The sequence below is a fragment of the Miniopterus schreibersii genome (assembly GCF_964146895.1).
Source record: "Miniopterus schreibersii genome assembly, chromosome: 7".
NCBI lineage: Eukaryota > Metazoa > Chordata > Mammalia > Chiroptera > Miniopteridae > Miniopterus > Miniopterus schreibersii.
Genome location: NC_138108.1, coordinates 29,966,187 through 29,992,650, shown reverse-complemented (window position 1 = coordinate 29,992,650; position 26,464 = coordinate 29,966,187). Strand labels below are relative to the sequence as shown.

Below are 26,464 nucleotides of genomic sequence, written 5' to 3'. Positions count from 1 at the left end.
AGTCTGTTCAAAATAGGTCTGAGTTTCTTACACACCTTTCTGGTCATGGTTGGCACTTAGTTATGGGTATATTTGATACAAGTATTGCCTCTGCTAATGAAATCAAGAAATTGGCTTTAATGCCACATTTCCTTAGAATATCTAGTTCTAAACTCAATTTTACTTTTTAGCATTTACTGGATTTGGTTTCATTTGTGTTCAGTCTTAATTATTTGATAGAAGGACGCTTACTGAAAGAGCAATTATACTTGGAAATGAAACTACTATTTTTGGTACCACTGAGAATCTGATATCATGATTTAAGATAAGATAAACTGTTTTTGTAACTCAGAAAACTCATTGCTTTTATTGATTTTTATAGGGCTGGTGTGGAGGTTCTGTTTAATGAATTAGAGATTCCTGTGGAAGAATATTCCTTTGGTAGATCAAAGATATTCATCCGAAACCCAAGAACAGTATGTAATCAAAACCTTTCCACTCTGAACTCAAACTATAATCATATAGGGAAGTTCTTAAAGGATGTTTAACTTTAGAACATTACCCGAGATACTACCAAGAATGCCACATTCTTGTATTTATCTGCAGATGTCCAAGAGGATGGGCAAGTAAGGGGTCATGGAAGGATGTGTATATTTCTTATAAAACATCAAAGTCTTTGATCGAATAGGTTGTACAAGAGGGAAATCATAAAGAAACTGTTCATACAATAACAAAACTGCCTTAATTCATAGGAATTGGGGGTAAATTCAGTCTGTATTTTTAATATTTGAATTATACAATAATTTAAGGAAAGAGAATCCTATTATTTAGAAGTTCATGAAAGCACTCAAATTTTTTTTAAGTTAAAAAGAACACTTAAAATTCTACTTAGTAGAACTTTAAGGGAGTCTTTTTATAAATGAATAAACTAGAATGAAGTATAATTAGTCTAGCAGTTGATTGGTAATTTGGAAATTCAGAGAATTTGGAAAGTGTTTAAAAGAAACTTTGCCAGCTCCTTTTTTTCATTAATAATTGTATCCTCAGATAGGGTGAAGGTAAACCTAAGCTGAGTTCAGCCCTTCTCTGATTCGTCATAAATGCTGAATCACCAGAATCTAAATTGCGGATGTTGCATGAATTCATCAAAAGTTTTCCCATGGACTGTTATTTGTATTATCTATAATTAAGACAGTTTTATTTTTTCTCAATATGGTTTACTCCACTATCATGACATCTTACCTCCTGAGAATATCTTTCTTGTATGCCATGAGTGTTTGTTGTATTTTTAATTAACTCTGCTATTATTTCTTATTAGCTATTCAAATTAGAAGACCTGAGGAAGCAGAGGCTCGAGGACCTGGCAACTCTCATTCAGAAGATTTACCGGGGGTGGAAATGCCGCACACACTTCCTGCTAATGAGAAAAAGCCAAATTGTGATTTCTGCCTGGTACAGGAGATACGCCGTAAGTCCCCTGACATTTTTAACCTGTCATGACAATGCTCGCTTACTGTATATGTCTTTTTTTTTTTTTTTTCCCAAATATATCTTTATTGATTTCAGAGAGAGGAAAGGAGAGAGAGAGAGAGATAGAAACATCAATGATGAGAGAGTCATTGATCTAGCCCGCAACCCGGCATGTGCCCTGACAGGGAATCGAACCCCGATCGCCTGGATCCCAGGTCGACACTCAGCCGCTGAGCCACACCCAGTCGGGCTGTGTATGTCATTTTTACATACCTAATTCTCCCATCAACATGGTGAAATGGGTGCTCTTACGGTTCCTTTTTAAAGACAAGAAAACTAAGTCATGAATCTTTAAGTAACACAGTTGCTAAGTGGCAGAGATGGGATTTGAATGTAGCACTTCTTCAGAGATCAAGTTCAGAGTGTCACACTGCCTTCCACTGGTGTAGATGTAGTGGGACGTCTACATCTTGACTTCGGTCATCAGACCGAAAGAGACAGTGTCCTTTAACCCTTTGACAATGGTAGAGTTAGTTTTTCAAAATAATTGGTTGCTCTCCATTTATTGTAGCAACACTGAAAATGGCTTTAATTCCAGAAAGCTGATGCCGCATTTTAGTAGAATTTGGGGTTTGGCTAAAGGGTTGAATTTCCTTTAGTCCTCAGATATTTGGCCCTGTTAACTGTTGGGAGAAGATTCAATAATAAAGTATGTCTACATAATTGATAAGGAATTTCCTTACGGAATTTCCTTTCTCATTTGATTATAGCTGTTTTGTTGGAGTCCTACCACAGGTCTGAGGGCATCTGCAGGTTTGTCTTCAGGCTACCTTGAACTTGGGTTGTGTTCCCACAAAATGAATTTTAGTAATAAAGGCGCTGCTTTCCAATGCTTTTTCACTAGAGAATGAGTTGGAAAATGAATTAAATTTGCAGTCCAATTTCCTTTAGGGTTATTCTTCCTCTTTTTCAGCCATAGAGAAGTTTTGGTGTAAGTTGGTGTATAATCAGGACATGATTTATGCTGACCTATGCTCCTATAATACATTTTAGTGTATTATTTCCCAGTTTTAGAAGTTAATGAGATTCTTAAATGATTAAGCTAAAGAAAAACTACTTGAGCTTTTCAGAGTACCTTTAAAATTGCTTCCTCTAATTCAAAGAGTATAACCAACAATACAGGTGTCAAAGCAGGAACCTATCCAGCCACGTTAATGATAGAGTCGTTCATATGTATTATACTTTAGGGCTCATATGAGGCATGAGCCCTAGAAGTAAGAAAGGCCTCTGGGCATTGAGTTTGCTGAGGCAGCTCTCGGCCTGGAACCTTCTGCTGGGAGCCTCACTGGTCTTTAGCCTTCCCCATCTAGAAGTGACTTCTGAGGCATCTGAACCAACTCGAGTGTCTCCCCGGATACTTTCTGTATTTTACACGGCTGGCTAGTGTCCATGGCAAGTCCTTGAGTACAGGGACAGAGTCAGATTCATGCATATATCCTCATGGTCCTGTTAAAGGACTTTATACAGAGTAGCTCAATAAATGAAGTTGAGTCGATTGATAGACATTTACTTATATTTGCTAGCTGATTTCCCAGCTTGAGGCAGAGTAAAAGCAGAAAACCGAAAAGGAATTGGGGGTGTTAGAAGCTGGCCCAGTCAGTGGCATGGTGAGAAATGGCACCAAGAAGAGAGAATGCAACCCAGACGCAGGAACTCCGTGTGTCTTCACTCACTGTGCATTGACCTGCATCTGCCGTGTGCTGGACCTGTGTTATATAACAGCACAATACAAAGAAGAGATGTTTATGATGGTGGGTCCCGAGCCATTCGGAAATTACTTGGTTATATGTGGCATCCTTGAAGCATACTTTGGGCTAACTGTACAGGCGTACCTCAGAGATACTGCAGGTTTGGTCCCAAAGTACCGCAGTGAAGCCAAAATTACAATAAAGCGCGTTGGTTTCCCAGTGCATATAAAGTTATGTGTACACTGTCCTATAGTCTGTTAAGTATGCAGTGGCATTATGTCTAAAAAAACAACGGACCTACCTTAATTTAAAACTACTTCATTGCTTAAAAATGCTCACCATCCTGAGCCTTTAGCGAATCCTAACCTTTTTGCTGGTGGAGGGTCTTGCCTGGATATTGATGAAAACACAGTATCTGCGAAGCAGAGTGCCAGGAAAAGCAAAATGCCAGGAAAACGGGGTGTGAATGTAATGATTTTGAATGGTTTGCTATTTTGGTTTTTTACATAATTGGTTTCCAGAAGGAATATGGGTGACCAAGAGGTAATTGCACGAAGTGAGCAAAATGCTCTTTCTCAGTTTTAATACAAATAAATAATGCAATAAATCATAACACGAGAATAAACTGTTTTGCGTACTCACCGCTGTAATCCGACTTTGCCCACCCCTGTATGGGTTACAGATATGTAAACAGAGCTGCTAATATCTCCCCCTTTCATCCTACAGCAACAAAAGAGGTATCAACAGATAAAGAGTTCTGCTCTGGTAATTCAGTCTTACATCCGGGGTTGGAAGGTGAGTTTAAAAGAAGTGTGCCTTATTTATTCGGGGTTTTCAGGATCTTTACAAAAGGATGATGTCTTTAGGTTCGCCCTGCAGGGGGCATCTCCTTGTCTCCTGCCTGCTGTGTAAACAGTCAGGTGGAAAGAATAAATATTGTGGGCCAAGCTGGGGCCCTGGTGACCATGTCTTGGCTGCTTCCTTCTTACTGGCTTTCTTTTCAAGAGCTTTGTTCTCTGAGCAGGAAGTCCTTGAAATAATTCCGTACATGATTTCAGTATCCTCTTGCCTTGTTTGTGGGGAAGCTGCAGTCCAGAAGGGTGTCTCACTGTTGTCTCCACACTTGTGAGTCCTGCCGGACCTCAGCTCTGCCAGCCCAGTGCCTTCTCTGACTTTGTGGTAATCATCTTTCGGGCTGTCCTGTAATGGTCAAAAGATCCTGAGCTCTGGCCATCCTAGTAGGGGTGGGGAGTGTCACAGAGGGTGACCTGCAAGTCCTTTCTGCCAAGGCTTGGTCTGGAGGTCAGCAAACTATGGGCCAAATTTAGCCTACCTTTTGTTTTCCCACAGCCTGAAAGAAAAGAATGGTTTTAATATTTTTTAAGCATTGTTAAAAAAAAAAAAAAGACAAAGAAGACTTATTTCAAGGCATGTAAAAATTGTATGAAATACAGATTTCATATAAATATATGCATATATGAAATACGAAGTTCATACACATAAAGTTTTATTGCTACACAACCACACTCATTTGTTTTACATCTTGTCTGTGGCTGCTTTAGTGGTAGAGTGGTGGAATTGATTAGTCGTGATAGGACATGTGACCTGCAAAGCCAAAAATCCTTACTATTGGGCCTGCTACAGAAAAAGTTTACTGACCCCTGCTCTGCATCGAAGATAATTTGAGGGCCTTGTTCTGACCACTGTCCTGTCCGGAGGTTTTGTAGAGTGGGCTGAATCCAGAGGATAGAGCCCTGGACCAGGAGTTTAGTGGCATCAGTTGACCTTTGTCTAGGCCCATGGGCAGCCTAAGGGCCTGGTAGTCATCCCACAGCAGATGCCAGAGTACAAGCCCGAGCATGTAGAGGAAGCACAGTTGCTGCTTGCAGATGCATCTTTAACCTAATCACTGAGTCCTGGGTGCGGGTCTCCAGTCCAGTGACTTCAGAGGCAGTGCTCAAAGTCCACCTCCAGACCAGGCATTCTCCTGGTCTCCACAAAATCAGTTTCCAGCAACTTCTTCAAAGAAGTTACTAGTTTTGGACCCATGAGAATTTCATTTTAGCAGATTTTTAAACATCTGTTGAATTAAAAATATAACTACAGTTATATCCTCAGACAATGATAATAAAAGTGATTAAATAGATTTGGGTGGATTATTGGAGATCCTCCAACCTCATTCCGAGAACTGCTCCTTTTATCTGATGTGCACCAGCTTATATTGTTGTGGTCCCGTTTTTTTCCTGCACATACTAGGGCATGGGAGGCTGCTGTCCCAGGCTGAGTGGGGCTATATTCTCGTGCTTGACGGTGTTTTCACTTAACCACCTTCTCATGACCCATTTTGGGCTAATAAGCAGCTTTCCCTTTTCTTTAAGCTATTGACTTCCCACTTGAGCATAGGTATTATGACTATCTCTACAGGTATTTTTTCCAAGCCACTGTGGATTCAATTTTTTTGGTTAACTTGGTATTTTTCTGGGTGATTCTATACCTTAGGCCCGAAAAATCCTGCGGGAACTGAAGCATCAAAAGCGCTGTGAGGAAGCAGCCACCACCATTGCTGCGTATTGGCACGGGACCCAGGTAGGCCAAAGACGGCCCCCAGGAAGGCAGAGCACCGGGAGTGACGCGTAGGACCAGGGACCTCCTCGTGGGGGCAGAAAATGTTTCACTGGCTTAAGCTACTGAGCACGCACCTGCCTCATGCTCTTCCTGACGTTTTGGTGTGGGGTGGTGGCACGCGCTTTCGTGTTTACTATTTGATGGTGACCGGTGTCTTTCTTCTTTCTCCATTGAAAATCAGCAGTAACCTTTTCTGCCTTAAACTCTCCTGTAACTCCTTTTCAAATGCATCACAGGCACGGAGGGAACTGAGCCGGCTGAAGGAGGAGGCTAGGAATAAACATGCTATTGCAGTTATTTGGGCTTACTGGCTTGGATCTAAGGTACTTGATGCGCACATCTCATCACTCCGTCCTGGAATCGGCAGTAATCCATCCGTAGTAATCCAATCTAGCGTATCAGGGAATGAATGACTACAATTAACAGTGGCTCATGCTGGTGCATGCCCTAACCGCTGGGTTTAATAGACCTGGAAATGTCAGTGTCATCAGTGCACCATGGGGAGCGGCAGCATGTATAGATAGGCAAAAAAGACTAATTGCTTACTAATGAGGTACTAGTATAGTTGCTATTTTATTAAAATTCAAATAGCTTGCATGTTTAGTTTTTCCTCTCCCCCCTCCCCCGCCCTGACATATACAGGTGTTCTCTGGAGGTATTTCTGTGGGAGGTGAGGGGCATGTTGAGAATGTTCGGATTTGGGCCTCCAGTGGTTTTTTGCAACATGTTGATGACAGAAATGCCTTTAACGCATGCCTTAGAAAATATTAATCCATGAATGAAGCCATTTTTTAGGCTCACTGTGGCAACTATTGATTATTATAAGCAACATGTTATATGTGAAAAGAATTGTCATCTGTGATTTAACAGTAAGCTGTGCTCATGCAAAGCTAGCTCTAATTGCCACTGAAGAATCCCAGGAATTCCAGCATCAGCTGTTTGTTTTCCAAAACAAAGGCCTCCTGAAATGCTCTCACTAATCCCCAGGCAGAGTCGTGGGCTCTGTGAACATTTCACATAACCCAAGGGACCAAGAGTTTTAGATGTTTTTGTTACTTAGAAAATCAAAGGTCATCTCTGCTAAAAATGTGTATCCAAGTTAGAAATACATATCAGCATAGTCCTGTGTTTTTAAGCCTACCTTGTCAGCATATAAGCCCATCTTGTGAGAAAAATGAGAAGAGAGAACATTGGTCTGCATAAAGATTTTAATTTGCCAAAACCTCACTAAAGTTGTTCATTTGTGTTTTCCCTTGAAAATCAGTGAAGAACAGACTAGTCCCTTTAGCAAACAGGACAAGGTCCTAGCAGAGGCAAAGGGACAGACAGTTAACCCTGGGATTGCTTCACCTCCTGAGCTCATTTTCCAGTCTGTGCTACAATGTAATGTAAAGTCAATGCCTGATTTTTCCTGCCTTTTAAAATAACATGCCTCAGATTAATGTTTCCCTAAGACTGATTTTTAAACCTACAAGTTGTTTCACTATTTATCTTGCATTAGTATATTTTCCCACTTGGGGCCTTTGCTAATATTGAATTTTGATACATGCTACTTCCAGTTTTCTAACTGGAAAGAATTTTGAGTTTTGTGCTTTTGTTTGAACTTCAGAGAAACAACCTTTATTCCTTCCAGTTTTTAAATGGTTATCTTTTTATACATCCGAATGAATGAACTTGGGGATTCCTCTTTAGTCCCCCTTAGTCTGCTGGAAGTGTTAGGAGCCACTCATAGTTCCAAGGCTTTGATGAGGGAGGGAGAACAGGGGCGAAAAAGGCACAGAATGGAAGTTAGGGGGCAGAGGAGTGACCCCCTTAGGTGCCACGCAGACTGTCCTCCCCTGGAACCGCCTCAACACACTGAAAATACAAGGCACTGCACCAGCCTGACGCTGAGTGGGTTTAAATGATTGTGCGATGCTCCTCTGTCATTCTGAAATCCTTATTCATAAATTGGCTCTTCTGTGTGGGGGTGTCTTTTTCTGGTCATTGTGCTGTCTGCATTGGGCTCTCTCTTTTATTGACCATCTAAAACATTCTAGGCTCGAAGGGAATTGAAACGCTTGAAGGAGGAGGCTAGGCGTAAGCATGCAGTTGCTGTCATTTGGGCTTACTGGCTTGGACTGAAGGTACTCCCTCAACCCCTTCTTTCTGCCCAGGGTGAACTCAATAAAGCCTAGCCTTACTAACCCTGAGAAAACGATTGAATATGCTTGCTGATGGTCTGCACAGTCTTTGACAATGTCATCTTGCCTAATTTTGTTTCTTTTTGAAAACAAACCTGTACACTAATATTTTCTGATTTTATTGTGCTATATTTCTTTAAATAGGTTTAAAGTAATAGCAACGTAGCATATTTAATTTCAGATTTTGTTATTCAAGTTCTGTTTTTATGTGATCTTTAGGAAGATGAAGTATTTTTTTAATTCATGAGACAGAATTTCAGTAGTTGAGCTCAGAGCTGACCCACCGTCTACAGTGACCAGCCAGGGGATGCCAGGCTTTTGTTTCCCTTTATCCACCTGCTCTAATGATGGCTCCTGGAGCAGAGCTTTCTTTAAAGTGACCATCATTCTAATTGTTCATCATAGAAACCAAAGAATTTTGCTTAAATGTACAGATTTTAAGACCAGCAATGGATCATTCAGGTTAAAGAACACTTTACATTCAAATGGCTTCTAATTTATTTCAGAGTGGTGCTTACTGCTCTAGGTAAGGATGCACGTAAGTAAGTAAATATGACTGAGCTCTGGAAAACCTTGAGACATTGTAAGGATTTTGTGTTTCCTTTTTTTCTTTTTTAATCCTCACCTGACGATATGTTTATTGATTTGAGAGAGAGAGAGAGAGATCGATCAGTTGCCTACTGTATGTGCCCTGACCTGGAATCGAACTGCAACCTTTTCTGGTGTATACGACAATACTCCAACCAACTGAGCCACCTGGTCAGGGCAGGATTTGTCTTTCTAATATTCAACAATTCATCACCATACGGAGCCATCCACACTGTCTTTTTGGGACAGTTAGGTCCCTTTTGACATTATTCCTCTTAGTTATTTTTACTTTAATATTATAACAATTCACCTTTTTCCAAATACTTAAATATTATCCAGAAACCATTGACCTTGAATCTGAGCAGCATTAGCAGTGTCCATAAACTCTGCTTTGAATAATCTGCATTTTCCCCTGAAAGTTTAGCATATAAAGTTTTAGTAAATTAACCTTGATTATATTGAATATTTATCAAGTAATTTTTAAAATAGTTAAGAAGTAACTTAAATATGAATTTTAGATGTTCTGTTTCAAGAATTCTGAACAAGTTTTATAGCTACTTCCAAAAAAATCAAAGTAAGGATTTTATTTCCTATTTTATTCACATGTTCTAATTTGCATTCTAATTTTCATAAGGAAAGGAACAAACAACATTAGTCAGGATTTTTACTCTCTGAAACGATTTCTACCAGCAATGTCATATTTATCTTCAGTTTTCTGGGTTTAACTAAACTATATGATTTCAAAAATACTTTCGTATTAGGAGTGTGTGCTAGCAACCAATAAACCTAATCCAGTTTGTAGGTGAATGCTGTTTTAGCTGCAGTTACCTGGGCTAACTAGATGTAACTGTCCTTTTCTTTTCAGTTTCCAACAAAACGGAAGTATTTTAATGGTAGCATTATTATAAGGTTAAGCTTCTTTGAAGTCCAAAAGTGTAATAATTTTATACTTTTTATTGTAAAGAATTACGCTGATAATGAGCAGTAGTTTTGCCCTTTTAAAGGACTTGCTGCGTGTGGAATTGATTACAGTGGACCCTTTTAGGACTCCCAGGGCCCATGAAGGGAACCTATTCTATTGTCAACATGTTGTCACCAGGCTTTTTCTGTATGTAGCTGTTATTTCAGGAGAAAGGGCCTGTCCTGTGAATATCAAAAGCATATTGCAATGAGCTCAGTTATAATGGCATTCAACTAAATATAGTAAGACTGCTAGTATACTTCTAAGGATATGGTTTCATGAAACCTCACTTTAAATTTTCTGCTTTCCTACGCTATTATAATTTCAGGAGCCAATTCATAGGTACCATTTTTTTTGTCTCTGTGCCTTGTGATGTTGCAAGTTTGAGACTTGATATGGTTATGAAAAGAGAAATGATAATCAGTAACACAGAATAGGAATAAAAGGAAGAACTGCCTGTATGGTATATGGAAGAATGTTTAAACCTCAGTAATATGCAGAAGTAGAGAGTGGGTCTGGCCCTCAAAGCCTGGAGGGACAAGGCCGGCCCCGTGGATGAGAGGAATAGCAGATGGAAGGTCGGTTAGAACGATGGGGCCTCATGTAGTTTGGAGTTTACATTTCTCTTCTAAAGGCAGCAATAGCTGCTACTCTGGTCCACTCAGTCCTTGTCATGTGCAGATGAGGCTCACTGTTGCTAGATCTTAGAAATTTTTAAGAGCAACTTGCAATCAGTTCCTGTGTGAAGTTCTTAATTTAAAATATGGACTTTATAAAAACATTTTTCTATGAACTGAATATGGTTAGCAGGTTGCACACTCCTAGTGTAGAAATATTTCAAACATGTGCAGTTAAACCCAGAAAACTAAAGATGAAAGAAAAAGGTATAATGTCTGAATTATTCAAGTACGTTAATATTTTGCTAAATTCTAACTCTCCCATTTATAGCTAGATGATAATAAATGTTTTAAGTATTTTCCCCTCAATTTCAAAATTTAACTATCATTCATGCATTCATCATATACCTTGCTCAGCTATTTTGTTAGATGTTAGTATACAATGTAAATATGACAGTGTAACATGGAAGAAATAGGTAAACTAAAACTGTACTATGATGTCTTAAATGCAGGAGTAGGGATGAGAGAAAAGTCAATGCAATTAGATGGAGGACAATGGTAGTTCAGACCTGATTATATTCCTATTTTTAGTAGCATTCAGTTCCCATCTTCATATGCAAGGCTTTTGGAAACTGCAATGTAGTTCTTCAGGCGTTTTTTTTTTTTTCCTTTTAAGAACAATTTGAAATGAAAATTACCTTATGTAATCTTTGTCTAAAGTGTATTTTGATCTGTGACAAGTTTGCAGCTCTGCCTGTAAGATGTTTCTCATCAAATCATCAGGTTTCTGAAAAACTAGTTGAAAGGATTTAAATACTAAAACTTTCTGGTACTATCACTTTGCATCTCTTCATTTATTTTTCTTTGACTGAGCATCCACGGTCTTAATATGCTTCACTTGTTTTACTATATCCAGAGAGGCACTTAGAAATTGACGTGTTCCACCTATTTTCATTTTTAATAGAGATGTATTGTCTTTATGGGCATCTGCTGGCCACACGTTAACCCCTGTGTTCTTCTTTTTAAAGGTACGTAGGGAGTACAGGAAGTTCTTCAGAGCCAATGCTGGAAAGAAAATTTATGAATTTACAATTCAGAGAATTGTAAGTTTACATTTTATATATGACTCATTCGCATTATTGGATTAACTAGTTAATAGCACCAATTCAATAATATATAACTTCTTTGGCAACAATTAAATCATAACTGTGGCACCGAGAGGTTGTGACTTTTTTATCATCTCCCCTCAAATTCAGACAGAATTGTCTCAGAAAGAGTTATTTGTGGCTCATATATAATTAATAAAGTGTTCTTTTTTAATAAAATGTTTTTATTTGACAGAGAGAACATACTTTGGGGGAACATGAGCTCAAGGAAGTTGGGTGTCTTAGTTCAGGCTGCTATAAGAAAAATGCCGTAGACTGGGTGGCTTAGACGATAAACATTTATTTCTCACAGATCAGGAGGCTGGGCAGCCCGAGATCAGGCTGTCAGCAGGGTGTGGTTCTGGTGAGGGCCTGCCCTTGCCTTTCTTCTTAATAAGGGCACTAATCTCATCATGGGAGCTCTACCCTTGTGGCCTCATCTAAACTAAATTACTTCCCAAAGGCCCCATCGCCTAATGCCATCCTTTTAGGGGTTGGGGTTTCAACATAGGAGTTTGGGGAAATACTAAGGGCTTGCCGTGCTGAACTGCCGTGAGCCGCTTCAGGGCGAGGTTGCTGAGCAGGTTAGTGGGTAGAGGGGTGAAGGAGAGCCAGGCTGTGCCAGCCTACCCGAAAGGATTCTGAAGTTCCCCTCTGCCCTTCAAAGAACTGTATATAGTGGTGAAGAGTGCAGGCTCTGGAGTCAGCCTTCTCTGCCACTTACAGATTTGTGAGCAAGTTCCTTAACTCCAAGATAGGGATAGTAACACTAAGCTCATAGAGGTGTTGTAAGTATTAAAATGGAGTAATGATATAAAGCTCTAACAGTACCTGCCCGTATTAAGCACTGTAGAGCAGTGCTGGCTAGTAGGACTTTCTGGAGTGATGAACATGTTTCCTGTCTGCCTTGCAGTAGAATAGCCACATATGACTAGTACAGCTCTCTAGGGTTAGCTGGTGTTAGTATTAGGGTTAGTATTAGTATTAGTGTTAGTATCTTCTTTTGTCTTAACCATTTGGTAGAGCTCAGACTTCTGCAGCCAATATGAAGAGTGGAATAGAGACTTTCCAGAGGAGTTACAGAGTTTTGTGAACCGAAATTTGCTAAATTCCACTAAAGACTGCTTTGTTTGATTCTGATTTATGGAAAACAGTGACTTTTCTGGTATTTTACTCATCTAGTATTTTCTGTCAAACCCAATGCAGGTGCAAAAGTACTTCTTGGAAATGAAAAATAAGATGCCTTCCTTATCTCCAATAGACAAAAATTGGCCATCAAGACCGTACTTATTCTTGGATTCTACTCATAAGGAGCTAAAAAGGATTTTCCACCTGTGGAGGGTAAAAAAATGTTGTTGGGTTTTTTTTTGGAGACTTCTTATCCTATATTTTGAGTGTTTGAGAAGTGTTATATAGAAGTGATTTTTCTACCACATTCTACCTCTAGTCTGGAGGAGAGTTATTTGAGGACTTGGGTATTTTTGAATTGGAGACTATACCTGGTTTTCTGTGAGAAATCTTAGAGCAGCAGGTGTGCCCTGGAGGTTTCCTCTTGTTTGTGGTTAGAAAGGGGGGTGCAGGGCTCTGTTGTCTTTCCCTTTCAGATTCCACTGCCTTCAAGTGGTTCCGATTTTTATCTGTTTGTGTTTTTCATCCTCTCTGAAGGAATGATACTATAGGAGATAGAAAGAATGAAACTTGAACATCTTTACATGATGTAGTTAATCCTATAAATTATATAAGTTCACTTTTGTAAGATTTCTTAAACACATACATAGGCATACATGTGAACCAGCATTTTGATGGACTAGAATTTTAGGTCCTCTTGGAGACATTAAAGAGCTTAAAGTTTCCCTCTATCTGAATTAAAGGGAAACTGAACATCTCTTTGAGGTTGCCTTATATTTTGGCATAACATGTAATTTAGGTGTTGCCCAGTGTGGTGTAAGTGGGGTACTTGTGTAGATGTTGACTGCATTTCAATAACTCGGTAAATGGAATGCTACATTAAATATATGCAGGTATCAGGTGCAAGAAAATCATTAGATTGAAGACCTTGTACTTAGTAAGTGAACGATGGGTAGATACGTCTTCTGGGAAGCTCTTCCCTGCCCAGCAGTGTGGGTTCCTTATCGGTCACATGTAGAGTGACATCCTCACTGGTTAGTGTCGTGATTGGTTCCAGCACAGCGTATGGAACTGGATTCTGAGTTCTGTTCCCTGACTTAGTGAGTCAATTTGGAGAGATTCACCAGCATTTCAGTGGCCAATGTTTTGAGTCTGACGTAGAAACTCTTTTCAGAAGTGACGACGGAGAACTGCTCTGCCTCTGCTCTCCCTGGGTTAGAGACGGGGATGTGTGGGGAGCAGTGTGAACATTTCTTTAAACAGTTAGTCAGTGGTTCTCAGCCACACCTGGAACTGAGTTTCTCAGAGTGTGTCTGAAAAACCTGGCCCTGTTCCTCCCACCATCCTTTCTTCCTTCTATGCAATCTCAGAATCCAGGCGGAGAGATTTCTTAGGTCTTGTGTCCACATTGTACCATGGAAGTGGGGGAGGTGGAGCAGTGCTTTTCACACTACAGGCTATAGCATATTTGTGGGTTATGAAATCAGTTTACTGTAGCTACTACCAATATTTTTATTTTTTATTTATTTATTTTTTTCAGTTTAGTGTTAATTTTATTTATTTATTTATTTTAAATTTTTATTTTTGTTTAAAGTATTACAAATGTCCCTTTTTCTCCCCAATGACCCATTCCCCCCCCCCCCCCCGTTCCTTCCCCCTCCCCAGTCACTCTCCCCACCATTGTCCGTGTCCTTGGGTTGTGTATATATGCACATAAATTCTTTGGTTACTCTCTCCCCGTCCATCCCCCGGCCCCCCCCCATCCCTCTGACCTTTGGTCAGTCTCATCTATGCTTCCATGTCATTGAATCTATTCTGCTCGTCAATTTATTAAGTTCTTTAGATTCCACGTATAAGCGAGATCATGTGATATTTTTCTTTTGCTGGCTGGCTTATTTCACTTAGCATAATATTCTCCAGGTCCTTCCATTACTGTCCCAAAGGGTACGAGCTTCTTCTTTACAGCTGCGTAGTATTCCACGGTGTAAATGTGCCACAGCTTTTTAATCCACTCATCTGCTGATGGGCACTTGGGCTGTTTCCAGATCTTAGCTGTTGTAAACTGTGCTGCTATGAACATCGGGGTGCATAAATCCTTTCTGATGAATGTTTCAGGATTCTTAGGATACATTCCTAGGAGCGGAATCACTGGGTCGAACGGCAGCTCCATTTTTAATTTTTTGAGGAACCTCCATACTGGTTTCCGTAGTGGCTGCACCAGTCTGCATTCCCACCAGCAGTGCCCTAGGGTTCCCCTTCCTCCACACCCTCGCCAGCACATGTCGTTTGTTGACTTGTTGATGGCAGCCATTCTGACAGGTGTGAAGTGATACCTCATTGTGGTTTTAATTTGCATATTTTTAAATGAAATAGAATAGAAATGAAAATAATAGGGTACATGACATACAGAAAGGATAAGTGTTGTTAAGATTTTGTATCGATTGACTGGATGTGTGTGTGCAGGTGTGTGCACTGGTTTGTGCTGCCTGGTAGGTTTTTGTTTTGTTTTGTTTTGTTTTTTACTGTGAATCTCAGGACCCTTGTATGTTTGGAAGACGTGTCCTGAGTTCTGTACTATAAGCAGTGAAACCGACAAAGGAAAAACACTTTGGGCCTTTTAAATACACATTTCATACACATTTACTCATATTTTTGCCTCTATCAAATTGGCTTATTATGTGTAAGAATGAGCAATGATTTATTTATATAAGTGATGTCTTTTTCCTTCATATCTCACAGTGTAAAAAATACAGGGACCAGTTCACAGACCAGCGGAAACTTATTTATGAAGAGAAGCTAGAAGCCAGTGAACTCTTCAAAGACAAGAAGGCTTTGTACCCATCTAGGTATTGTGGCTTTGCTTTACTCATGAAAGTCAGTATTTTAAAAATTTCTCAAATATTTGTAGGTCTTTTCTAACAATTTGATTTCAATAATACATGAGAGATTTTTAATTTTGTGAATTATTTTATGAGCAGCTGGATATAAATACTGTAAACACTTTGGATCAGTGGCTTCCATTTGTTAGCCTTTTTTCATTGGCATTAGCTTGATCACTTCACTAAATAATTAGAAGTCACTTTTTAAAATAAAAATTATATAGGCTCTTAAGATAAATGTACATTGTAAATTCCTGCTAATTTTCCATAGTTTTCAGATCTAGCCCAATTTTTGTTGGCCATATACTGTAATCACCATTCCAATCTTTTTTGCTTTATTTAATACGTTGGGTCAGAATCTCATTTTTAAGGTAAATGAAAAGAGTGAGCCAGTATATAACTTTTTGAATATTGCTTGCACTTGTCTGTGGTGGCCTTTGGCCCGCTCACTCACTGGGCATGACTTCGGACACCTGTGCGGCAAGTTCAGTTCCTTTATCGTAGACACCAAGTACTCAGTAAAAGAAGGGATACTAATTGCAAGTTCTCCAAGTGAAGTCCTTGGGGAACACGGCTTGTCAAATATTCTTACATCTCCCAAGTTCATTATCCCCCGGAATTCCTCTCTCTTTTTCATCTGTTATTTATTTTAAAAAAAATAGATTGTACAATTTCAAGCCAAATCCGTAACAACTTTTAGTTTCTCCCAAAGAATGGCCTAGAAATAAAAATGGATTATATGCTAAGTATATTCACATGTATAACATATGGTACGTTTATATTTCTGGGTCTTCCACACACACTTGAAAGTTCTTCCTTTTAAAGGATTAAAAGAACGTAAGTTGCCAAACTCATTTGGTTTAAATGTTTTAAATGACACAGCTTCCTTGGTCAGCTGGTTTGGTTGCTGGAGGTGGCAGCTATCCTAAGTCAAACATAGTGTCAAAGTCCAAAGTCGTCCTAAGCGCCTGCTCTGTGCAGCGTATTCAGACAGGAACATTATCTCTATGCTTTCTCTAGCAACTAATTTTATTTAACTCTTTCTCTATATTTTTAATATGTAGAGTAACCTTCTTAATTAACATTCCCTGTGGATGACTCTTAACTGGAGGGAGAAAAATGCATTTTTGAAGAAACCAATTCAAAGACTCTGAGCACTTTTTATTATTAAAAACACATTTGAATATGAACAACATAAAATGTTAATGTGGAGCCAGGTTTTTTGGGGGGTGTGTTATCAGCTTTCAGGGATGGTGGCAGGCTCACCCTGCGGCAGCCCAGGGGTGGGGTAACTCACCCGCCCGCCCCGTGCGGAGCGAGCCCTCCGGTGTGGGCCTCTCCTGTCCTGGGAGCTGTGAAACTGACCACCTGCGCGGATTGTTCTTCCCGATCCTCCCCCACAACACAAGCATTTAAAATTGTATTTGCAAATTGCCAGAGCTTTACGGCTCAGAACGAAGCTGCAGGGGTTGTTTTGTTTTTGTGTTTGTGTTTGTGCTTGTGTATGTCTTTGAAGAAGCTGCCCTGAGAGTGCCCTTCCCCCAAAATCTTGAGGGAAATCGATATCTTAGTGTTGTGTGTTCGATAAAACTGCCCTGATTCTGCATGTTTACTTGGCCTCTTCTGTCCACTTAGGGCATATCTTAGGAGGAGGGGCCTGACTTTTCTTTATATGTCGCCTCTTTAGAGCCAGAATTACATAATATTGCGTGTTCTGTAGTTTTTTTCCTAAAGTGGTTCTGGATCTGTTCTTCCCCAGAAAGCTCACTGATTTTCTTACTCTACAAGAAAATGAAATTTTTCTTTGGGCCAGGTGATGGTAATGATTTGTGCTCTTTGTTCCACTGCTACGTATTGTTAAAGGCATTAGTACATCCTTTGTGGGCAGCTATTAACTTTATGTTAACAGATTAGAAGGAACTTCCTTTTCCTTCACACGAGGCCCTGCCCTTGGGTCTTGGCTGTCATTCACCTGTGATATTTTCTTGAGTATTCCACATGATAAGATTTTTATCAAAGTCCTGCCTACCAAATGCCTTGATCATATCAAAAGTATATTTGAAATAAATTGGTTAAAGGTTCTATTCCCAACTTATACTTAGGACACATGCAAGTATAATGTATAAAATATATAAAGTAAATTTACTATTTATGAAGCTGTTAGACACTCTAGAATCAATTGGCTATAACTGTTTTTCAGTAGTACTTCTGTTGGAAACCTTTTCTAATGTGAGGGTTTTTTTGTTGCTGTTTAGTGTTGGCCAACCATTCCAAGGGGCTTACCTGGAAATCAACAAGAATCCCAAGTATAAGAAACTCAAAGATGCCATTGAAGAAAAGATTATCATTGCTGAAGTTGTAAACAAAATTAACCGTGCAAACGGGAAGGTAAAACTGCTAACCCTGAAGACTTACAAAAAGTGTTTATCAGTTGAGACAGTCATCTTTAATTTTCTGAATGTTAAAATTTGCATTTCACATTCTCAGCAGAGTTACTGTGAAGAAAGTTATTTCCCTCTACCTGTAAGGTTAGGAGGAATTTTACTTGCTTTCTGAAACGTTTGCGAATTAAAATGTATTACCTATGTCTAATGTGTTCTCGGTTTACACAGGTGTGCAGGCTGAAGGATATTGGAAGCATTTTTGCAAATAACTAATGCTTTAAGCTCATGGACCATTGAGGGGTATTTTTGATCACTGGTTTTACATCGTTTTTTGTTTTGCTTTAGAGTACGTCCCGGATTTTCCTCTTAACAAACAATAACCTCCTTCTTGCTGATCAAAAGTCTGGACAGATCAAGTCAGAGGTTCCCCTGGTGGATGTGACCAAAGTATCGATGAGCTCACAGAACGATGGCTTCTTCGCCATCCACCTCAAAGAGGTAGATTCAACTGTTGATTTGAGTGAAAGATTTCTGTGTTTGTCCAGTTTCTCAGCCATTGATTTAAAATTTTCCAAAACTCAATAATCCTATTACTTGAAGATTAAATGTTCTTCTTACTGATTTGAAAATTTTGGCTATATTCCCTCCTGTGTCAAATCTCAGGCTTGACTTTTCAATGATTGATTAAGATTAATCACTTAGTGACTTGTTATCTTGAGTTACAATTCACCGAGTAGCTCTTGTCTGCACCCTCGGTGATACTCGTTGTTCTGAGAATAAATGCCTAGGCATATGAAGATGTTTCTATGCTTCCTGCTGTTGTTTCATCTATGTACCAACTTGGTAAATGTCTTGTTCATCTTTAATTTGGGGGGTTTTAAGTAAAGAATGCAACTACAGTCAATGGCCTAATAATTTGGACCTAAAGATTTTTTATGTTCTGTGCTTTTAGCTTAAGCAGAACCTCCTGACTTAAATCTCTGGAGTTGGCCTTGCTAACTTTGCAGTGGCCTTGGACAGGTCGTTTAACTTTCATGTGTTTACCTTATCTTTGTCCTCTGTAAAATGGGGAGAATACTAGCACTTAGTATAATAACATAGTGTTGTTATAAGGATTAAATGTAAAGTGCTTCACATAGTGCTTGGCACCTAGTAAACAGTCACTGAATAAACATACCAGCAAATGGTAATCATATTTAGAGACGTGTGTCTAGCTGATGATGCACCTGTCTGGCTGATTCTAAACTTAAGAAAATCCCATAAGCTTAGTTCAGCCTGTTTTCTCAACTGTGACTCTTAACCTAAAGGGAACAAGCATATCAGATCCTAAGTCTGTGATTCTGAACCTCAGTTACACATTAAAATAATGCTGATGCCCAGGTTATATCCCCAGTTCAACCAAATCAGTTTCTTGGGATGGGGCACCAGCATCCTGTTTTTCAAAGAGCTGTCTAGATGGGTCCCTCATGCAACTAAGGTTGAGAGCCACTGCCCTGGAATGTTTGTTGGAATTATTATTGTTCTTATTTCTTTAACCAAATCACCAGGGAATTTTTAGGCAGTGCTTTCAGAGTGAGTTCTAGGTTAGGTCAGTGCTTCTGGAACTCGAGGATGGAAGCAGATCACCGAAGGAGCCTGTTGTTTGTTTATACTCTGTGGGCCTGCAGTGGGGCCTGCGGTTCTGCTCTTCTAACAAGCTCCCTGGTGATGCCAGCTTTGGGTAGCGAGGGGTTAGGTGACTTCGCTGAAGTGCCCTGAGCGACTTGGAAGAAATACTGCTTTTGTAATTACTGTTTATTCGGAAGAATGGACTCCAGTAGCTAATGTTTTTTTAAAGAGATGGTAAATACTTTTCAGCCAAACCTGTAAGCATTTACCTCCTAAGCTGTCTTTAATTATGATAGTCTGACTCTCGGTTTGTCCTTGCAGGGCTCGGAAGCAGCCAGTAAAGGAGACTTCCTCTTCAGCAGCGATCACCTGATTGAGATGGCCACCAAGCTCTATCGGACGACTCTCAGCCAGACCAAACAGAAGCTCAATATTGAAATTTCTGATGAGTATGTTCATGAATTACTTGAATATACCATTTTACTTTGAACTTTCTTGTTTTAGTTAAGCATTCTGAGCTCACTCATTTATACAGCCCCCACTTATTAAGTACCAAGTATGTGTCTGTCATTTGTTCTAGATGATGGATGGGCAGTGAGTGACCAGGTTTCTGCCTTCATGTACCTGACATCCTACTGGAAGAGAAAAAGAATGCACAAATAAAATAATAAATAGGTGACATGACTTTAGTTAGTGGCAAGTGCTTATGGGGGGCAGAGGAGCAGGTTAAAGGTCAGAGGGTGTTATGTTTGATGTGGAGGTCAGGAAGGTATCTTTTTAGTGACATTTGTGTTAAGACTGGGATCAAGACAGCAAGCCTGGCAGTGGTCTAGGGAGATGCCTTCTGGGGCAGGGAGGCAGCAGGTACAAGGGTCCTGAGGGCAGGGGTGAACTTTGTGATGGAGTGAAATGGTTGGAAAAGAACCTGGAGAGAGAGGCCGTGTGGAGCTTGGTAGCTGAGGTAAGGAGATGAGATTTTCCTGAGAATAATGGAAAGCCATTACAGGTTTTGAGCAGGAGCATGGCATGATCTGATTTATTGTTTTCAAAAATCGCTTTAGCTGCAATATGGAGAGTTAACTATAGGGAGACAAGAAGGAAGCAGAGAAGATAGGAGCTTCTCCGAGCTGTCTCCAGTTAGGATGATGTGGCTTAGGCTAGGGTGCTAGTGGAAGCTGGTGAGAAATGATCAGGTTCTGAATGTAGTTTGAAGAGAAACAAGAGGCCTTATTAACAGATTGGGTGTTAGGTTTTGGGCTTGAACCAAAATCGTGATACCATTTACTGCAGTAGATGACACTGAAGAGAGAGGAGCTTGGGGGTGGCCGGGTGGGGTGAAATCAAGAGTGCTGTTTGGGTGTGTGGTACGTGAGATGCCTTTATTTGTTGATAAATAGTTTTATAGAATAAGCATTCCGTGTTGGCAAGGGTTTAATAGTGCTAAGACTGCATAAATTTGAAATTTGCAATTTTTTCTTTACATTAGGGCTCTAATTATAGAGACATGGTTTGCACTCAGATTGGAGCGTCCCTCCCAATTACTAAGTCTATCAATATGAGATCATTTAAATGAATTTGAGTTACCATGTTGTTTGATACTTAATTTCTTCTCAGTAGATTTTTTACTATTGGCTTATGTACTTTTTCGCATTTATTGTAAAAATATGTGTAACTAGATTGCTCAGGAAGTGATTTTATTTTTTAATTAAGATCTTTCCAGTCTATTCTATTTCAACTCTTTCTAAAATAAATTCATATCCATTCCTACCCCTTTGTAAGTCAAACTCACTCTCCTAGATATGTTAGGATTTCTACACTGAGAATGGTGTTTAATTGGGTGGGAGATTGGCCTTTGTTTGTACTCTACATTGGAAGTTGCAGTTTGGACTAAATCACTTTTCTTGCTATTGAGCCTTTTCTCATAAAACAAAGAATATTAGGAAAAAAGATAATAGCTAGTTGGGTTCCAGTTAATCATAGTTTTAACCTGCTAGAGCTTTAAATTCCCTGTAATTGAAATTTTTTATAGCTTGGGCTGCTGGGCTTCTATTTTGGTAGGACTGCTAAATCCCACTGTCATGGGAGAGCGTGTGCTGAGCTCCTCCGTATACAGATGAAGCAGCCTTGTAGTTGACCGACTAGATCAATAAGGCTGTATTTACAGAGAAAACCACACCGACAACCGGGCCACGAAGGATTGCTCCTTTCAAGCATTTCCCAGACTTAGGTATTCTAAGAACACTGCCTTTGCAAGATGTTCATAACAAAGAAAGTGTTCTCTGGTGCAAATTTACAGCCTTTCTTTACTTGCAGCCCTTCTCAGAGCCTCTGAAGCCTGCCGCACATTATGTCTCTCCTGAGGGGCTTCAGGGGGAGAGCATGGTTCTCAAACATAATCAGCCACAGAACCCTCCAGTGGCTCTCCCAGTTAGTGTTTGAGGTGCACGGTCACAGAACACTGGTGGGGACAGTTTGCTTCTGGGCATCAGGGACCTGCCCTGTCCCGGAGGGGTGATGTTCCGGATATGTAAGCGTGAGTAAACATGCTTGTCTAAGTAAAGATGGGCAGTGTGGCCTTGTGAAGGAAAACATTTAGTAGCATTATAAACCAGCCTGTAACACCACGCCTTCTCCGATTTCTGATTATTGCCTGGTCTCATAAACGGCTGCTGCAGCCCTGCACTGCAGCTGTGTTCCCTCGCCCGGGCAGCACAGAGCCACACCGCAGAGCGCGGTTCCTGTGTAGCCTGCCTCGTAACCTCTGGGAGCTCTCAAGCAGGGATTATAGAATCTTTCTGGAAAGTATTTTAAATTTAAACAAAATTTTATAAAGCCATGGGAAGGAGTGCCCGTGGTGTATTTTTCCAGCCCTAACTGGCTTTGATCCGTTTTATTGCCAGCTGTACAGACTAGTGTTATAAACAGTATGTAGTTCAGTGAGCAAAACCTTCCTCGGTGCAGACTCTCAGAAATAGAAGTCGGTATTCTAACAAACCCAATCTCCATAATCGTTATAGATAAACTGGATGTCATTTCACAGGAGCAGAGTCAAAGTCCTTTGTACTCCTTTGGGTGGTTTTAACCTGTACACGTAGAGTGGGAATTGAATTCATGGAGAGACTCAACTGCTTTGTAATTCCCAGTTCTTAAACTCCCAGACTGTTGAAACTATAAATGGTTGCATTTTAAGGACCTTAAGTAAGAGGTATAGTATTTCTAAAAATGAAGTTCTGAATATATAAAAAAACTAAAATGAATTTATTTCATTAAAAATGTTAAATATACCTGTGGATATCCTAGTACATGTACACACGTATATATCATTTAAGTTATATAATTGTTTTCTTGAATATTTTAAAGTCAAACAACTAATCTACATTCTTTTTGCTGTAAAGTCATAGCTGGTATTGATGCTGTGAAATAGAGCATTTGACATTATTATTTGCTGGAGGAAGATACTTTGATTCTCCATTTCCTTAACTGTGCGCCGTGCTTCAGTTTTCTATGAATAGAGATAAATAATAGTACTTACTTCATAGGACTGTTTTAAAGTTTTGTTATATGTAACTTACTATGAGCTGTGTGGTGCATGGTAAATACTCATATTTTAACTGTTACTTCTAGAGTGAATCATGATCATAGCTTATGAACATGGAGACAGGTACATGTTAAAGTTATTGGGAAAAGAACTCCCTATATACATTTGTTATACTGCAAGTGGTCTTTGAAAATTAAAATGTAGAAATACTCGGTTTTTTAAATATGTGTATTGTGTTAAGCGTGAAAGATTTTTTTTCTTTGACGTACATGGATAAAATTATACATGGCAGCCCAGCTGGGCGTGGCTCAGCGGTTGAGCATTGACCTAGGATCCAGGAGATCGCAGTTCGATTCCCAGTCAGGGCACATGCCCAGGTCGTGGGCTCGATCCCCATTTGGGGCCGTTCAGGAGGCAGCCATTCAATGACTCATCATTGATGTTTCTATCTCCTTCTCTCCTTCTCCCTCCTTAAGAAAAAAAACAAAAACTAAAACAAAAAAAAGTATACATGCCAGAGAAGTATATCAGATAGGCGAATTGGAAACTATAGCTTTTTTCAGTGTTTTCAAGTTGGGAAAAAACCACCCATTTAAAAGCTCAGAAATACTATTCTTTTAAAACAACTGATGAATCAGAAGCTTATGTGTCACATTTTACTTCAGTAGATATTTTCAAAACATGGACTACTTAGACCTTGAAACAGCCTGATGTACAGAGCAGAACTGTTTCTGTCTTTGCTGTTGTCATGGATGCCAGTGAGCCTGTGACGTCACAGTGGTTGTCAGAGTGACTCAGAATACTGTTCCCTGAGAAACAGTGAAAGCGTGGCGAGGTTGTGCTAATTCTCATCGTGGGGAGAAAAGCGCACTGGCTCTGCAGTGGGCGCGGTGAGATTCTGGCCCGGCTGTCCCTGTCAAGCACCCCCAGTGATTCGGTCCTTGAGGGCAGGGACCCCTTGTTTTACATCTGGTATCCCTCACAGCAGGCAGCCCTGGGGGATGCCGGAGGTATGTGTGTTGCAGGAAGGTGTGACAAATAATCTTGTGGACAGGTGCTTGACCCTTGATGATCTGCAAAAGGGAAGATTTGGACTAGAATATTGTCTCCCACAGTGCACCACTTGTACCACTTGGTAGGATAAGAAGTGGCTTTCGCTGTACATGGATGGATTTTTTTTACATTTTATCATTTATGTATATTTTAAAGGGGTTTTAAAAAAATGGCATATCAAGCATGGGATTCTATCATTATTCTATAGATAGCACTATTTTGAAACACATGTATTTAGGCTAAAAATAACTATTAGCCCAATGTATAGATATGACAAAAATTGTGTAAGTAATATGTTCATAACCAAAGTTTAGAAACTAGAGTCTGTAGGTACTTCAGACCCTTTCTTTTCCTGAAATTCTTTATTTCATTTTCTCAATTTTTGATAACTTAATAGGACATCCCCTCCACCAGTTTATATTTTTGCTGTGCACGAATGGAGAAAAGTGGGATAATAGCCTGTTGGTCTTTCCGTTCAAAACATGGGAAACAAGTGTTCTTAGCCCTTCTTCCCTATAGAAGTGTGATGAGTTGATGAAGCTGTTTACGTGGGGCCCAGTGGTGACGGCCGGAAGTTGCATGCCGTGTGGCACCTGACGACAGAATCCCGCGGGGACAGGCTCGGGAAAGGGGCCATACCTGTCAGGATCGGGATCCAGTCAAAAACGAAAGCTCATCTTGTGTAGTCATCAGCTGTTCTGTACGTACTTTAATTTGTCTTTTCCTTTTCTCCAGGTTCCTGGTGCAGTTCAGACAGGACAAAGTGTGTGTGAAGTTTATTCAGGGCAACCAGAAAAATGGGAGCGTCCCAACGTGCAAACGAAAAAACAACCGTCTCCTTGAAGTCGCTGTTCCTTAGCTGGTGCCTCCCTCCCCTCTGCTTTCATGGACTTGTTTCTTTGTAATAGTGCAATTTGGTTTGGTTTCGTTTGGGGTTCATTGTACGTTTGGCAATTGTCAAAGGCTAATACCGTTAGAGCCCCTTGGCAAAATAAAAATATTTGACTAATCAATTTTTATTATTGGAATAGTTTTAACCCTTGAAGTGCTCATTCTGTGCACAACCCCAGGACAGGATTGTAGAAACTAACAGTGTCCACACCATGTCGCTTGTGTTCTTTGTTTAGTCCTCGTGTTAGATCTGTGTACCCTGAATCCACATATTACTCATAAGTCATTACTACATCTAAGTATAGGAAACAGTCTTAAAAGATAGCTCGTTCACTCATCAGATATTTATTGAATGCCTATCTGTGCTAGGCTCTGTGCTCGATGGTATGAAAAGTTATTAGGAATTTTGTTTGTTTTTAAGGCCATTGCATTCTGGCTGGTTTGTGCTGGCTTTGCTGGGGCCGAGAGTTTTTTGAGACCAAAACGGTAGCTGTTGATGATGGACAGCGTGATCTGGAATCTTGCAGTGTGACTTTAACAATGTGTACTTCAAGAAGGGCTGGTCCTAGGAAGTAGAAATGTATGACTGGGTAAAATTCCTCTACATGTGATTTCTATTTGAAAAGAGAAAATTGCCATTTGAACAGGATTTTTCATTTATTTAGATCTCTTGTAATTGCTTAGAAAACAGAGTTGTGTTCTTATTTTAGAAAAAAATGACAGAAGCAGTCTAGTAAGTTTATATTTTCTGTTTCTGGTAGACATCATATATGATCCTACATATGCTAATACCTGCAGAGTGTTGTTTTCACACAAATTTGAGTAAATAAACAGCTAATACAGCGGAGGGCTAAAAGCCTTTCAGATAGTGGCAAGCATTCTATATGATGTGCAATAAACATCCAAGATCTTTTTTGAAAGTTTTATTTATAAAATACATTTTGTATGAGAGAGGTGATTGGTACAGGGTGCATATTTTAATTAGGGATCAAAATTGTGTTAATTTGCAGGACTTTTTTTTTCCAAATTTACAATAAGAATTCGTTTTGGAGGCTACATTTTAAACTTTGGATTCAAATTGTTTCTTATTTAGAGGATAATGTATATACAATGGTATGTTAAATAATAAAACTGTTCTAATTTGGTGCCATTTCCTGGATCACAACTGTATTTTTGTATTTCAAGCTATTTTCCTATGTTGTGTGTCAGTCAATATATTGTTGCACAGAAAGGCTTTACAATCCAAACATTTTATGTTCTTTGTGTAATTGAATTTCACTTATCTTTTATAAACCAGAAACATTCATTGAAAGTTTTTTCTGGGGATTTTCTTTTCATTTTTATACTTAAAAATACTGTTTCCATAAGAAATTCTCAGAAGCCTCTGTGTTCATTGGTGCTGATAGAGGAAACAATTACTTCCCTTCCATTGTCTCCAGCGTGTGTACCTAAAGTGGTAGATTGATGATTCCTGAAATAGGTGAGTAGAAATTTGGAGCTGAGAGGTGTTTTTTATTTTATTTTTTATTGAACTTATTTGGGTGGCATTGGTTAATAAAATTATATAGGTTTCAGGTGTACAATTCTATAATATATCATCTGTTTATTGTATTGTGTGTTCACCACCCCAACTCAAGTCTCCTTCCATCACCATTTATCCCACCCCC

The 26,464-nt window shown here is 39.6% G+C and overlaps 1 protein-coding gene across 6 annotated transcripts in view; it reads left to right on the top strand.

Annotated features, from left to right (window-relative positions):
• Window positions 1-26,113, top strand: part of MYO1B (myosin IB) — a 150,717-nt gene extending 124,604 nt beyond the window's left edge. For 2 of the 6 annotated variants that reach the window (XM_081142752.1, XM_081142750.1), the window contains exons 19-31: window positions 362-455; window positions 1,298-1,447; window positions 3,924-3,992; window positions 5,697-5,783; window positions 6,059-6,145; window positions 7,862-7,948; window positions 11,200-11,274; window positions 12,523-12,657; window positions 15,184-15,290; window positions 17,579-17,711; window positions 18,053-18,205; window positions 19,637-19,764; window positions 24,642-26,113. In XM_081142752.1, the coding sequence (XP_080998878.1) occupies window positions 362-455; window positions 1,298-1,447; window positions 3,924-3,992; window positions 5,697-5,783; window positions 6,059-6,145; window positions 7,862-7,948; window positions 11,200-11,274; window positions 12,523-12,657; window positions 15,184-15,290; window positions 17,579-17,711; window positions 18,053-18,205; window positions 19,637-19,764; window positions 24,642-24,765 (1,429 nt within the window). In that variant the 3' untranslated portion in view covers window positions 24,766-26,113. The remainder of the gene's footprint in view (window positions 1-361; window positions 456-1,297; window positions 1,448-3,923; window positions 3,993-5,696; window positions 5,784-6,058; window positions 6,146-7,861; window positions 7,949-11,199; window positions 11,275-12,522; window positions 12,658-15,183; window positions 15,291-17,578; window positions 17,712-18,052; window positions 18,206-19,636; window positions 19,765-24,641) is intronic. The other 4 variants (XM_081142754.1, XM_081142751.1, XM_081142755.1 and 1 more) reach the window with 2 other exon arrangements.
• The last annotated feature ends 351 nt before the right edge of the window (window positions 26,114-26,464 follow it).